Here is a 12467-nt window from a genome sequence, read left to right as displayed (position 1 = left end):
GTGTAAATGTACATGTAGGTTATACAGTATACATTTTAGTTTTTAATGTAATTTAAATTGATATTACAGCATATTGCATATCGCATTACGTAGCAAGATCTCGCATGTTTAGTTTTTCTTCAATAACATGCAGCCCTTAAGTAAAAGTCTTCATATCAAAAGGTTTTCAAGATCACAAGAAGATTTGTACGAGAGTTGCAGTGTGTTGCGTAAGCCGTCGAGTTTCAACGGCGTCCTCCTGGACCAATTCACAATCCAACAAAGTAGCAGAAACCGGCGTGAGCTTTTTTTTCTCTCATTCGCAAAGCTCAAGAACCCGGAGACACTAAACACACACAGAGTCATTAGCAGTGCTGGGAGTAATGAGTTACAAAAGTAATGTATTACAGTAACGTATTACTTTTTGCTGTAACGCAGTAGTGTAAGGCATTATTAATCAATTTTCAGTAATATTTTACTCGGTACATGTTCAGTAACGCTTGCGTTACAACAAACTTTTCGCCCGCGAGACATTAACAAATCAAAAATCCCGCAAGTAAGTTCTATTTCCTGTTCGTGAATAGACGCGTGTGGTGTCATTCATCTCCCTCTGGCTGGTGGAACTTTGTATTGTATATTGTAACGCGGCATGATTTCAGCCTCTGAGCTCGAGGTCCGAGGCTATTGGCCCTGCCCGGTTCGCTGTAAGCCCTAGCGCCAGTGTTGCTAGGGTCGCGGTTTCCTTCACAATTGGGCTATTTTGAAAATGCAGTTGTGGGAAAAATTATGGAGCCGCGGCTACTTTCCTAATGTACTGCGGCCGCCAAAATGTTTATTTATATTCTAAGGATAAATGTTAATTGATGAGATTCTTAATGTGTATTCATACTCGGATGAATACCAGGCAACTCCAGGACCGGACCCCTTCTTGAAAGTGTGGGGAACGAGTGTCTGACAGGCAGGCTACAGTACAGGGAGGGACGCGGGAAAATATAGCGGTGGTATTAGACAATGCATCCGAATGATGTTTTTACCAATGTTTCGTAAGGTGCATGTCACGTTGCGCAATGAAAGAAATCACGCGTGAGTGTACAACAGTTGATTCTTCCGGCTGCCAAATATCATGTTTGAGCAGCTATACGCAGTCTAGAACAACTAAAACATTGACGTGCTTGTACACGTTATACATATGCAATATATTTAACCATACTTATTTCATTTTATTTCATTTGCATGTCTTACGAAGAGAAAACACGTTTCTCGTCCATTTCCGTGCATGGCCTCGAGCACACATGGCATCTTTTTTAAAGGCACACTCCACTCTAAAATGAAAATTCTGTTATGTATTACTCACGCTCTAGTTGTTCCAAACCTGTATACATTTCTTTGTTCGGTTGAACACAAAGATATTTGGTAGAATGTTAGCAACTGAAAATTCTTTGGCATCATTGACTACCACAGCAGAAAAAATTACACCGGTAGTCAAAGGTGACCCAGAATTGTTTGCTTTCCTAAATCAACAGAACAAAAAATATATACAATACCGAGGAAACCATTCAGATAAGTAAATATAGCAATAGAAACGTCTTTTGGCAGTTGTTAACTTTGAGCTTTTGGGCGGGTTTTGAGGGGTCATTGGGCTGCTTTCAGGAAGCTAGTTAGCAAGATCCCTGTGACCAGAAGCAATGACAAGGTATGCTAACGTTTACATGATGACTAGCTAGAATTCTACATAATCTAGTTCAGTGATGGGACTATTTTGTATTTTAATACCTTTGAAAATTTTTGAAAAAATATTTAAATGTGTTGAATCATAGTATTTTTGTATTTTCAAACTAAAATACATTTTGCCAATCAACCTCCTTATTAGACTGCATGGACGGGCAGTGTTTCAAATACATCCATTTGAAATACAAAATACTATTATTTTGTAATAGTATTTTGTATTTAAACGCATTTATTCTTAGTATTTTTATGTATTTATTTGTGTATAGCCTAGTTAATTCAAGAAATCGGCAGTCTAATAAAGAGGTTGATTGGCAAAATACTTTGAAATAATATTATTATTTTAATAATATTTTGAAAATACAAAAATACAAAGACATTTCGTCATTTTAGAATGTTAAGTTCTACTTCTGTAGTTATTTTGGTGAAAGTAACTCAAAAGTAATACAGGAGTCATGTAACGTATTACAATTCTGAGACAGTAATATTGCAAGGTAAGGGATTACTTTTAAATAACAGTAACAAGTAATCTGTCATGTATTACAGTTTGAAAGTAACTTGCACGACACTGGTCATTAGGGCTTATCACACATTTCATGAACAACCTTTAATTTTAAAAGTGAAGCTTTGAACACTGAAGCGCTCTCACCAACAACACAAACTCTGTCTGAGCGGATGCTTGCTTGTGTGCCGCTAACTGTCAGGAGTGAGTCAGCAGTTAAATTTAGAATGAGATAAAGAACGGAGTTTAACCAGATGCGCACACACATGGTGTCGTCACCCCGGCGCTCTTATCAGAGCTGCGTGCAGCCGGCCAATCAGCCGCTGACGTTCCAGAGAGTCTGTGCTTATCTCTCGACCGCTCTCAGACCGAGGGTGACATCAGCTTCATCGAAGAGTAATAAAACAGCAAAATCTATTAATGATGACAAGTGGATGTTTCTCAGAAGGATAACCACAGATTCTCACATGGGTCTCCTGTAAAAATCAAACAAACTGTGCTCTGATTTGACAAGCTACCAAGATCTGCGGTGAAAGATTTCTATACAAAACAGAGATTTTACTCGACACTTGAATAATAAAACGAAGATCTCTATGAATATCTGTAGGCTAAGAATGCATTTGGTTAACATTCATCAGAACAAACTGAAGATTTGTTGTTTTCCTGCGGTGATTCTGTAAAAGCGACAGGAAAAGTGTCAGATCTCTTGAGGATTTGAACAGGCATTGTTTCAGCGGCTGCGCTGTTTCTGTGAGGGTTTGTGTGAACTACGGATGAGAGGTTTCACAGGAAATCACTCCATCAAAACACATCCCCGTTTCTCTGGAGCGACCGAAACGCGGCCCTTCTGGTCAACATACAGATATCTGCAGCACCTCGTGAGCTGAAATGACACGGATGGGTTTCATCTTCATTCAATAAAAAGGAAAGAAAGAAAGAAAGAAAGAAAGAAAGAAAGAAAGAAAGAAAGAAAGAAAGAAAGAAAGAAAGAAAGAAAGAAAGAAAGAAAGAAGATTTAACACACTTTTGTTGATATTTAAAGAGTAAATATTTTGTGATTTTCAAGGTCCTACTTTGGTTTATGGAGTGTCCAACAACAAATTCACGGTGTAAAAGTGCTTTTATTTTCTACTAACAGGCCGTTATTATTACCTCACTTCTCGACTGACTCTCAAATGATTCGTTCGGCGATTCATCCGTCTAATCTCCTCCTTTCTGTCAGCCTATTCTGATCTGATTGGTCAGATGGTCTAGTCTGCTGTGATTGGTCTACCGCGTGCAGTGTCGCAAATGGAACGTAGGCGGATTACACACAAATCCGACCCGGAACTGAAATTCGAACGACAGACGAGTCGACTCGTTGGCGTGATTCAGAGTCGACTCCTTTTTTCTCAAGCCAATAACTTTGTTATTCGTTCACTTTCGGCTTTACAACTCGGCAGATGGCTGACATTCACACACGGCAACATCACACACCGCATGACATGTCATTTTAAGGAGATTGTAATAGTTACTCTTTAAATTAAATACAAACGAGAACTCCATCAAATCTCCTGAGCAATGAAAGAGCAACATCTGAGCAAAAACACTTTCCTCTGGGAACGCTGAAATGAGCAAAGAAAGAAACATCCGCAGGAAATCAAACATTCTTATAGTCGCTCAGTTGTCATCACCGAGTTTTGCATGTGTGTGTGTCAGTCAGGCCCTCGGGGCACTCGCAGAGGCGTCTGGAGCGAGCTGTAATTTATCTGTCAGCAGCACAGGTCCCGTCGCAGTCCCACACGCCGCAGGGAGAGAGTGATGAAAACAACTCCTCTCATTCAGCCTCAACTTCATCTGATAAAACGCACACCTTCCCGACACTGTGTGATGTTAGCCATGCCAAAATTTAGCAAGGTGCCGACCTAGACAGCATTTTCAGGTAACGTACGGTACCTCATCAGCCGGTGCTGAACTCATGTGAATAAATCAAGGAAACATCAAGGTACCAGAGTGAAGAGGAACATGCAAACAAAAGACTGAAAGAGAAAACAGAGCAGAAAGAGAGAGAGATGTCAATGGCCTGTGGAGTTTTTACCTGTCCCGATACTCAAGACAATATTACACAATCCATCAACAACAACAAAAAACGCAAACACAGATACGACAGAACAGACTGAAATTCAGCTCAACAAATCACTCTTCATTTACAAAGACAGATCGTAAAAATGAGCCCTATCTGCTTTAAGCTACGACCTTTGGTTTAATCATTTATAAATATAGTCTCAGCCGCAGACGTGGTCACGCTCACGGACCTTTGGCTAAACGTCCGATGCATAAGGCACACTTTCTGGAAACACGTTCGAAGTCGTCATCTGATTGGTTGAATTTCACTGGATTTCCGGGAGAGGTGCGTGTCGCGCTCTTTAACGGTAACTGACAGTAAACAGCATCAGCACATCATTTCCCACAATGCACCAGTGCTGTACAGAGCCTTCCCCACACAAAAGAACTAACACTGGGGTGTCCGCTGTGAGAAAAACGTTCACCCCCGCCGCTTCATAAGCCTCTTGTCTGTCTCCTGCTGCTTCTGACGCCGGGTATGACATCGTTTTATTTAGTTCAACACAGAAATGAATTAAAAATGCTAAACCCTAAGAGATAACTTCTTGGAGCGGTAAAAGCACAAGAGTATATATACAGTTTACATGGTATATAACACTATATATATTACACACTGCGGTACTGTAGATACACAAAGGAGGAAAGGAGTACAGTAAACAGGAAGACAGAGAGAGAGAGAGAAAAAAGGGAGAGAGATTGTACGAGTCGACTCGTGTCGAGTGGGCAGAACAAGAGGTCACACAACTACACTACATTCAGGAAACAGTCCGGCCAAAACAAACACGGGACACAGAAAATGCTTTCGTGTAAACGTGTGTTGATACTAGACATACAACACAACAATGTGTGCAAACTCAAACTGTGTATGAAAACCATGAGCCAGACTTTACACATCAACCGACCACCCAACACACGACTCAACACTGTTTACTGTAGTCTACTTTGACCTTGTTTAGTTTCTCTCATGGTTTTCAGAATGAGGGCATCACAATGTCAGTAAATGACCTGTGACCTAGAGCCGCACGATTCTGGATTCATTGAGAATCACGATTCTTTTGTTTCAAATAAAGATCGCGATTCTCTTACGATTCTGAATGACGACTAAAGGTAATACATCATTTACTAGAGGTTCTGACAACATAAAATAAAACAACAAAAAGTTTATTTAGGTTAGGTAATATTTAGGACTTTGCTTCATGATTAAACTGTACTTACTATAGTGAGAACATTTTTACAACAAATACCATAGGTAAACTTTATATCAAATGCAAAAGTTAAACTTCCTAAAAAGTAGTAATGCACTGAAGTAACTAGAAATACTTCATATACAGTATATATATAATATATATGAAGAGTTTGGTTCCAAAATGATCATGTTTTTTTATTGTGCATTCCGATTAATATCAATCAAACTGCAGGTGGTTTGTTTTGATTTAAGCCATAATAACAAAAAAATACAGCCAACTAACACATTAAAAACATGTTAACATAATAAAATATGTGATTTTTGAATTTTTTTAAAAACTGAGTAATCTCATTTTTCAACCAAACTCTTCATATATACCAGTAAAACAAATTCATAAGGTGACACTTGCAATTAAAGGTCTTTAGAAAGATTTATCAATTTGCCTGACATCTTGAAGAGGTCTTTAAAGAAAGACACAACTGATAAACATAACAACACAGTATTATCACCCATAAAGAGTTTAAAATAACCTGTAAACATGAAATGGTGGTGGGCAACTTGATGAAAAGCTCTTATAGCGCAGCTTCTCTATTAGCGTAAATAATGATAAGCGCCACACATTCTCATGACGTGTTTTTACTGTAATGACAGATACAAGCGTGCAGCCGGATGAATCCGTGCTACAAACTGTAATCAACCCCGTCAAGTTAAGATGTGAAGCATAATCAGAACAATGTTACGTAATCCTGAAAGACAATCATGAGAGCAGTTTTGTTGCAAGGATGTATTTACTGTATGTTGGTTTGTTATTTGGTGTGAGATTAATTTGGGCAGACTGAGAGCTTGTAAACACGTGTGTCTCATGCGTGCGAGTTGGCAACTCTGCTTTAATCTCAGTACTTCTGTGATCATTTGACACAGAAATAATGATAGTGTGTGGCTGAAAAGACCTAATTCATACCCAATGAAGACAATGCTTTCTCTGCTTCTGCGGCAGCACCAACACAGATTGAAGCGTTATGATTTTAGTGGGATGTGTAATAGACACAGGAGAATCGTTGATTTTTATGAATGAAATCGTGTGGGTGTTTGAATCTTTTAACGATGAATCGTGCAGCTCTACTGTGACCCCTGAGAAGCTCGGCATTACAGGATTGCGAGATGTAAACACTTGACCTACCATCATATGTTCCTTATAGAACTGATCTCCGATCAGCTGGAGCTTCTGACCGATGAGGGTCTCGACGCTCTGCGGGGGCCGCGGTGCGGGCGGATCCATTGGCTGCAGGTTTTCCTGTAACGCGATGTCTAAAGGCGGCGAGCGGGCGGGTGGAGCGAGCAACAGCAGGCCTGCATTACCTGTTCAAACACACACACACAAACTCAACACACTAACAAACACACACTAGTTGTCTGAATAACTTCATCAACACAACTTGTAAGTGAGTTACTACACTATAATCAACACTGATGATCCGTCTAGTGTTAAATAAAAAAGCTCTCATGTGGTTGTATATCTGTTACTCTTTCTTCAGTGGAACACAAAAGAAGATACTTTGAGAAATGTCTTTGTGTTCATACAATGGATGTCAATGGAGTTTAATGTGGCTCGGTTATCAGCGTTCTTCAAAATATCTTTTTTCGTGTTCTGCAGAAGACAGAAAGTTATAATAAACGATGAAAGAAGAGCAAACATCTCAAGCCTTTTATCGACCAATCACCATCAAGCACCGAAAAGCTGTGTAATACATATCTACGTCTTCATTGAATGATAACTTGTAAAAGTGTTATCACCCAGCTAGCTGTTCAGTTCTGCTTACCAGATCAAACTCATGTCTTTCCCAGACATCACAGGTTTTTCTACTATCAGGTTATGGGAAACGGTCATAAAAGATAAAAATAAAGTGTGAGAGTGCGACTTTCTGCGGTCTCACTGCTGTGCGAGATGATGAGTCAATAAACCGTGTCGGTGATTTTCACAGAAATTCAACAGGAAGTTGCTCTTTTTGAGGGACTACAGTGAGACAGAGATGAGAACAAAGAGCTCCTTTCTAAGTTTGTGTGTGAATGGTAACGCCGATCATACAGGTGGTATTATCCATTCCTTATCTGTGAATTGTTTCATAGTCTTCTCATCGTGAGATACAAGCATATTAGTAATATTTCTGGACCAGATCTGATTCGGAAGAGAACCCGTTTTTCGTTCCAAAGTGTGACTTCTTCCAGCGTGTGTAAGGCTAAAAACGACTTTTGAATTGCAAAGCGACTATTGACACACGTCGGTAATAAAAGCTGTTGAGCTGAGAAATATACAAGCATGACAGACGCGTCTACCAGTCTTTCTGTCTGTGGCGTACCGTTAAGAAGGCGTCTGCGCTCCCCATGCATCCGACAGGGCAGCATGCCGTTGGGCGGTGCGGGGGGACGCCCCACTGTCTGAGGACCCCTCTCTGTCTGCTTTATCTGACGGTGGGAAGAAGGCCAGCGCTGTAGAGCCTTCCCGAAGACATCATCTTCATCTTCATCCATTAGCCGAGCTTCTCACCTGAACACAGGAGAGGAGGAGATGTTTTATAGACGAAAGGCATAGTTCAGTTCACCCAAGAATAAGAAGTTCTTTTATCATTTATTCATCCTCGCGTCATTTCAAACCTGTATGAGTTTCTTTCTTCTGCAGAACACACAAGAAGATATTTTGAAGAACCAAACAACATGAAACCCCATTGACTGCTATCGTATGTCTACGAAAACAAAACCACCGAGACATTTCTCAAAATATCTTCTTTTGTGTTCCACAGAAAGGATTCTTGGCCGAACTATTCCTTTAACAGTTCATATATGTTGGATGATCACTTGATGTCTAATGTAAAATCTGGGTCCTGTGGCAAAACCAGTTGAGAACCACAGCTGTGAAAGTCAGTACAGTCCATACCGGTCCACCACTAAACCAGAAAACCTTCACTTAATGTCACACACGTCTCAGCTTGATAACCGGTTGGTTAATGGAAGGATGATGAGGCTACAGATTAGCGTGTCTTGAGGCCACTGGCCGAACTGATTCAGACGTACAGGCGTGATGAAACTACACACTCAGGCTGTGGTTAGACGGATGGTTTACTATATTTAACCTGCCTGAGGTTTGGCAGGCAGAGACGGTCTCGCCTACACTTTCCATGTTCTGTGGCATTGCTTTGGCTTTGTGAAAAGCGACTGTCTGAAGTCTGAAAGACAGTAGATACATTGACCCTACGCTCACTTTAAGGGGATTTTTTTAATATAAATAATCACCCATCACTGTGTTATTTTAAAGACCGTCTTATGTTTACCCCAACGGTCATTAAACAAACATTGTCAGACACGTAAGTGTTTTTGCTCTGCGACATTATTAATGACATTAAAATCGTATATGTGTCATTGGCCAAATATAATGTGTGATTAACTTGTTACTATATATCATACATTATACTATTACATGATATACATATTTACATGATCTATTACATAAAAAAAGATATATTACAGTAAAACATGTAACAGACAAAAATGTAGCTAGACTAGGCATGGGCCGAATACCGGTTTCAAGGTATACCGGGGTTTGGAAAGTCACGGTTTTAAAACCACTAAAAGTTTGTTATACCGTTCCAGAAACCAGGAATCCATCAGGTTCTGTGCTATATTTTGTTTATGCTTAATTAGTTGTTTGCTCATCTGCATTTCATTTATACCGTCAAAATATCATACTGACCCATGCCTAAGCTAGACAAAATATAATAAACTGTAACGATATTAGATAGCAATGCAAAAAATTGTAATGTCTCGAAAACAGACTTTTTATTATTTTTTGCTTAAGCATGACATGACATTCATCTCTTCATGAGATTCACAGAGTCAGTGCTAATAACTGATCTACAGGAACTTCCTCCTTCACCGTCACAGACACTTTCAAAACCTCAAGTTTCCAATAAGCCCTTCATATCAGTCATGAGTAATATCCAGAGTTTTCAGTGACCGGGTCGTATATCGTAAATGGAAATTGTTGGACTCTCAGACATGCGTGTGAACTGTTGTTTATGTTCAGACACGCAAACTTTATAAACCGTCTGACCTACTCAAGAGCCTAAAAATGACGCTGCAAAACACCACAGCAACACGCAGCTCCCCCTACTGCTGCATACACACTCGCATGTACACACACAATTCAACACAATAATGCATTCATAAATAAACACAAGAGAGGAATCAGTGAATAATAATTTACACAAGAAAAATCAAACATCTTTAATAAACACTGTTCAGATTGAGACTCACAAGAGACTCATCTTACCATTAAACCACAGTTTCACATCACCTGCCACCAACAACACGAGTCTGAAACGAAAAATCTGCAACACACACACTAACAACTCAGTATCACATATAAACACACGAACCTGGTGACATCATCATCTGCCAAAAATAAAAATTCTTCACAAACACAAAAGAAGATATTTTGAATAATGTCGACAACCAAACAACACCTATTTTTTTTGATTTCCACTTTATGAACACAAAACCACTGAGACATTTCTCAAAATCTCTTCTTTTGTGTTCCACTGAAGAAAGAGTCACATACAGATTTACAACCACATGAGGGGGAACAAATGATGACTTTTATATTTATATAGCATAACCTAAAGTTGTCTAGACGTTGTAGTAGTGACGTTATTTGTAGCAGTGAGTGACACACACGCACGCACATCCAGGAGCCTCAACACTACAAACCACTGGCACACTTTCCAGCAGACTCCCGGTCAGTGTTTACTACAGCATACTGTTTCAGTTACAGCATGACATCTTGATAAAAACAGTCCAACTGGAGCACATCAGTTCAATAAACCAGTAAAACCAGTGTTTATATGTCTGATTCTCCATCTGACATCTACACTGTCCAACCAGAGAACAATAACAACATCCCTATCTAAATACCATTACAGTAGTTAAACACCACCACTGTAGTCACCTTATCATAACAAATCACAAATGCATCACACAACAATGATAACACACTGACAATGACATAATAAAGGTTTTTGATAAAAACCACATTGGTTGACAGCACTTTAGGCTGCTATTAATGAGACATGTGCCTTATAAATAACATTGGGCTGTGTCACTTCCCCTACTGAACAGCCTATCTAGAAAGCAACATTTCTGTATTTTATAAGATTAACTAGTGTTAAAAAAGGCATCAAACTAGAAAACAACACTTGCTGGAGATCACAGACTGGAAAAGTGAGCAGTGTGAAAGCGAAGTGTGCTGCCTACACAGGAGATGACTCGCTGTCTCGCCACCGGCTTTTACAACAACAACAACAAATCCACTTGCTTTCTAAATGACGACTAGTTAATATAAATGTCACGCTATTACAAGAAGAAATCATCTCAATCAATATTATACAAAGACCGAAACTTACACAAATAACACAAACACGACGTTATCTAATATCTACACACATTCTTCACTAGCAAAAAATACCACAGTATTGCCAAGACAAGGCAGGATTTCCTGTTCCCTCAGTAGTAGACACTACTAAGATGGGTAAACATGTCATACCTGTGTGCTTGTGTGTCGTCCAGGTGAGTATAATTCGTGAAAATAATCGATCGAACTTCGTACGCTCTCCTCCTCAACTCTACCCATTCTGCCGCCGGAGACTCGCGCGCTCTCGAGTCCCAGCGGCGCAGCCCCTCCCACTGACGTCACACGTCGTGCGTAAACACGCACACGCGCGCTTTCTTTCTTAAAGCGCCAGAAGCGGCATTTTAGTTTGCATGTTTGCAATACAATTAAAGGCATTACCATACATGCAATGTCACTGCAAATTAAGATCAATTTACAACTATTCATTTAATTTGAATAATATTTATTGTTATTATACTTTATATTAATAATAACAATACAAAACAGCCACGGGGGTTTATAGATTACATAAACCTTTTTGTATAAATATTCATTGCGCCATATTTATGTAAACCCCTCTAATATCACTGTTATGCGTTTCCATATATGCAAGATAATTTAATGTATAGGTTTGAGAAATGTTTATTATGTTCAAGGTCTTAGTCTACTTTACAGCTCAATGCTTTATTTCAATACAATTAAAAATAAATGTATGGCAATCTGAACCATAATGGTAAATTAAAAATTAAAAATAAATGTATGGCAATCTGAACCATAATGGTAAATTAAAAATTAAAAATAAATGTATGGCAATCTGAACCATAATGGTAAATTATAAATTAAAAATAAATGTAAAACACCAGTAGTGATTCAGGTATGCATTATTTAGGATAGAAAGTATATTTGTTTATGAATAGGCATATTACACAAGGTGTTGTTTTTGTCAAAATGCGTTGTCGTTGTAAAACTGTGACGTCATCCTCGCTGTCCTGCTGGTCCTTTCTTTTTGCAGGGCTATTGTGAAGCATATTTTCACAAATGGCCTTTTAAATATTGCGTTTACATCATTCACGGAGGATATTAAGCCTTCTATGGCAATCCAGTGATTCCTGGCATTGTGCAAATGTGGTTGACATTGCTAAAGAAACATGTTGAACATTCTCCTTTAAGACCTGTCAGTCATGTGATCTCTGGCCAATGACAGCATTTGTTTTGGTCCGTCCTCGTTGTGTTGTTTTCTGACACGTGGATGGGAAATTCCCACAGCTGTAGTGTTTGTGGTTCCACCGCTGTGCGCTCATCATGTGATTTTATACTAACACAGTTTTTGGTCACTTTATGCAGACGCTCAAATGAAACATAAATTAAAATGTCTTGAATCTGATCTCAGGGATGAACTCTCTGATCTGTCCAGACACAGCTGATTCAGTGGTGTGTCTCATGTCCGGCTCTGGTATGAGCTCTCCGGGGGCCGTGGGGGCAGATGCTGATTGTTATGACCTCTCTCCACCCCAGGGGGTCTTGACCGATCA

At 39.4% G+C, this 12467-nt stretch overlaps 1 protein-coding gene across 4 annotated transcripts in view; it reads right to left on the bottom strand.

The window, feature by feature from the left end:
• The window catches only part of bmf1 (BCL2 modifying factor 1), a 54250-nt gene extending 43069 nt beyond the window's left edge, over positions 1-11181 (bottom strand). For all 4 annotated transcript variants that reach the window (XM_057343044.1, XM_057343042.1, XM_057343041.1 and 1 more), the window contains exons 1-3: positions 11089-11181; positions 7853-8040; positions 6676-6854 (exon numbers count right to left, since the gene is read on the bottom strand). In XM_057343044.1, coding sequence (XP_057199027.1) covers positions 6676-6854; positions 7853-8024 — 351 coding nt within the window. In that variant the 5' untranslated portion in view covers positions 8025-8040; positions 11089-11181. The remainder of the gene's footprint in view (positions 1-6675; positions 6855-7852; positions 8041-11088) is intronic.
• Positions 11182-12467: the final 1286 nt, after the last annotated feature.

This window comes from Triplophysa rosa, linkage group LG10 (assembly GCF_024868665.1).
Source record: "Triplophysa rosa linkage group LG10, Trosa_1v2, whole genome shotgun sequence".
Taxonomy (NCBI): Eukaryota; Metazoa; Chordata; class Actinopteri; order Cypriniformes; family Nemacheilidae; genus Triplophysa; species Triplophysa rosa.
This window is presented reverse-complemented; position numbering and strand designations above follow the sequence as displayed.